Genomic DNA, 3,619 nt, shown 5'->3' with positions numbered 1-3,619 from the left:
GTTCCCGTCCCACAGAGCTCCCATTCTGCCCCATAGCACCCCACTGCTGCCCCACAGCGCTCCCATTGCTCCCATTCTGCCCCCTATCGCCGCAGTGCTGCCCCATTGCGTCCCAGTTCTGCCCCACCGCTCCCAGCGCTCCCAGTTCCCCCAGTTCCTGCTCCCACTTCCCGCCCCATGGCTCCCGCTGCTCCCAGTTCCCCGTCCCAGTGCCCCATTTCCCCCCCCCCACCGCCCCCCACTCAGACCGGACGGAGCGGAGCGGCTGCGGGCAAAACCCGGGGCGGAGAGGAGCGGAACCGCCGGAACGGAGCGGGGCGGCAACCGCCAAAACGCGGAACGGAGCCGAGCGGAGTGGGGAGAAAATGTCCGCAAATGGGACGGAAGGGGCCGCGTGTGGGGCGGAACGGCCGCGTGTGGGGCAGGAATGTCACATGTGGGGCAGGAAGGTCACATGTGGGGCAGGAAGGTCACATGTGGGGCAGGAAGGTCACATGTGGGGCAGGAATGTCACATGTGGGGCAGAAAGGTCACATGTGGGGCAGGATTGTCCCAGTGTGGGGCGAGGAGGGCAGAGGGGACACGAGGGCACCGTGGGCGCTGGGGACATTTGGGGACATCGGGGCGTCCCACCCGCGGCCGTTCCCACCCCATAACCACGCCCACCGCGTGGCTACGCCCACATCGCAGCAGCGCGCTTTGTGGCCACGCCCACTCGGCGAAACCACGCCCCTTGCACGCGCCTACATCCATAACCAAACCCACTTCCGTAGCCACGCCCACCTCTTAGCCACGCCTCCACATTTGCATCAGCCCCGGAGCCAAGCCACGCCCCTCCGTTAGCCACGCCCCCACGCCGTGCCTCCATTCAACATTTATCGACCATTAAAAAAAACAACCGAAAAAACCAAAAACCACAAAGAGACCAAAAATCACAACGGGAATCACGGGGGGGGGGGGGGGGGGGGGGCAGTCCGATCCGGCGGGGACACAAAAAGGGGGGGCAATGGGGGGGACCCCGACGTCACCAGGCGTCAGATGGGGTCTGAGCCACACGTCCCCAGTGCCACCCGGGGGCCTGCAGTGGGACCCCGATGTCCCCAGGGCCACCAGGTGTCCCCACAGGGTGGAGCCCAGGCGTCCCCATGGATGCCACCAAGGGGTCCCCAGCGTCACCCAGAGGCCCACAGGGCAAGGATCGAGGTGGCACCCTGATGTCTGCAATGGCACCCAGGTGTCCCCAATGTCACCCACATGTCCCCAGTGCCATCTGGATGTCCTAAATGGGATCCTTGTGACCCCAAAGTCACCCAGACGTGCCATGGGGTGGGACCCAGGTGTCCCCAGTGTCACCCAGAGGCCCATATGGGATGGGATCAAGGTGTCACCCTGATGTCCCCCATGTCACCCGCACGTCCATATGAGAAGGGATCAAGGTGTCACCCAGAGGTCCATGTAGGATGGGATCGAGGTGTCACCCCGATGTCCCCAGTGTCACCCAGATGCCCACATGGGATGGGACCCAGACGTCCCCCACGTCACCCAGAGGCGCCACACAGGACGGCACCGAGGCGCCACCCAACGCCCCCGGCGCCACCCAGCCCCCTGCAGGCCGGCTCCCAAAGGCCCCCCCCCGGGCCCCCCGCCCCCCCCCCGCCGCCCCCCTCTGCCCCTCGGCCCCCCAGTCCCCCCCCAGCGCCCTCCTGCCGGCCGCCTGCAGGCCGTGGATGGCGGCGGCGCGGTGCCTGCGCTCGCAGTGCGCCTTGTGCCGCACGAAGCTGTCCCTCCACATGAACTTCTTGGCGCAGACGTCGCACTGGTAGGGCTTGAGGCCGGTGTGGGTCTTCATGTGCTCCGTCAGGTGGTGCTTCATCTTGAACTTCTTGCTGCACACGGGGCAGGCGAAGGGCCGCAGGTTGAGGTGCATGTTGACGTGGCGGTCGCGCATGCTCTTGTGGGAGAAGGCCTTGCCGCAGTGGCACATGAAGATTTTGTTGCCGTCCGGAGCCGCCGTCAGCCGCACGGCGCCGTGCTCTGCGCCGGGCTGAGGGGGGAACACCAGGATGGGGCCGCCCTGCGCGTCCGCGGCGAGCGGAGGACGGGGCGCCGGGCCGGGGGGCTCGGGGGGCTCCTCCAGGCCGCCGTAGGGAGACGGGAAATCCTCGGAGGACTCGCAGAAGTCGACCTGCTCGTCTTCGTCCTCCTCCGTCTTGGGGGGCCGGGGGGGCAGGGGGTCTTCGTCCTCCTCGCAGGTGAGCACCAGGTCCTCCTGCAGCCACTCGCGCTTGACGTAGACCCACTGCTTGTGGGGCACGATGCTGGGCCGCACGTAGAGCGGCCGGCGGCTCGCCTCCTCTTCGTCGTCGTCCTCCTCCTCCTCCGCGTCCAGGCCGTCGGCGGAGCCCTTGGAGGCCGCGCCGTCGCGGGGCCGGGGGGGGAGGGCGGCCCTGGGGGGCTCCTCGGGGGTCTGGCGGGGGCTGAAGTAATTGGAGCTGCTGGGGGACTGGTCGTCGCTGGTGCGGCTGGAGTGGGAGCGCAGCGACGACGACGCCGGGCCCACGGAGGACGACGCCGGCCCCATTCCCAGCGCCGCCGGCCCCACGGATGGCAGCGGCCCCGTTCCCAGCGCCGCCAGCCCCACGGACGACGACGCCGGCGCCATCCCCAAGGACGCCGGCCCCACGGACGCCAGCGATCCGCCCCCCCCCTGCTGCCGCCCCCAACCCCAACGCCGGCGGCCCCACGGCGGCGCGGCCCTCCTTGAGCAGCTCGGTGCACTTGTCCACGATGTGCCACATCTGCAGGACGCTGCCCACCGTCAGGAAGTTGACGATCTCCTCCGGCGCCATGGACAGGCGGCCCGTGTAGGCCGAGCCCAGCACCGTCTCGAAGGCGGAGGGGTCCATGACGTTGGGGAGGACGATGGAGGTCATGTTCTTCAGCAGCACCTGGTCGTGGAAGTAGGGCGAGGAGGCGGCCAGCACGGCGCGGTGGGCGCGGAAGACGCGGCCCTGCACGTGGATGGAGATGTCGCACAGCTTCCCTTCCACGCGCTGCTGGTTCAGGTTGGCCAGGAGAGCGCTGGTGATTTCGGGGAAATCCACGTGGAGGAGCCCCGAGTCGCCGCCGCCGTGGGGCTGCTGGTGGTGGAGGTGCTGGTGGTGCAGCTGGGGACCGTCGTGGTCGCCGCCGTCGTGGCTGCTGTCGCCGCACACCGCCTCCATGGCGCTGCCCTCCCTCCCCCGGCAGCGCTGCTGCTGAGGGCTGGGTGTCAGCGGGCCCTATAGGCCTGCCCCATAGCGCTGCCCCATAGTGCTGCCCCACAGCCCTGCCCCATAGCCCTGTCCCATAGGCCTTCCCCATAGTGCTGCCCCATAGCACTGCTTCATAGTGTTGCCCATAGCCCTGCTCTGTAGCCCCAGCCCCACAGTGCTGCCCTATAGTGGCACCGCCCTGCAGCCCTGCCCCATAGCACTGTCCCCATACATCCTCACAGCCCCCATAGACCCCACTACCCCCTCATACAGCCCCATACATTGCCTACAGACCCCCAGACACCCCCCATAGACCCCAATGCCCCCTAACACAGCCCCACACCCCCTCCAGACCCCAACGCCCC

The 3,619-nt window shown here is 68.4% G+C and overlaps 1 protein-coding gene across 1 annotated transcript; it reads right to left on the bottom strand.

Moving 5' to 3' along the window:
• Window positions 1-1,474: 1,474 nt before the first annotated feature.
• On the bottom strand, window positions 1,475-3,297 carry LOC122191931 (zinc finger and BTB domain-containing protein 22-like). Its single transcript, XM_042892344.1, is given in 2 exon segments — window positions 1,475-2,705; window positions 2,707-3,297. Coding segments are annotated over 2 exon segments (1,749 nt in total). The 5' UTR covers window positions 3,225-3,297.
• Window positions 3,298-3,619: the final 322 nt, after the last annotated feature.

Source organism: Lagopus leucura, unplaced genomic scaffold (assembly GCF_019238085.1).
Source record: "Lagopus leucura isolate 7727_CA_CO unplaced genomic scaffold, USGS_WTPT01 32145-0_obj-0_obj, whole genome shotgun sequence".
Lineage (NCBI taxonomy): Eukaryota > Metazoa > Chordata > Aves > Galliformes > Phasianidae > Lagopus > Lagopus leucura.
The sequence above is the reverse complement of the archived record's forward strand: the minus strand, read 5'-3'. Positions and strand labels throughout refer to the sequence as shown.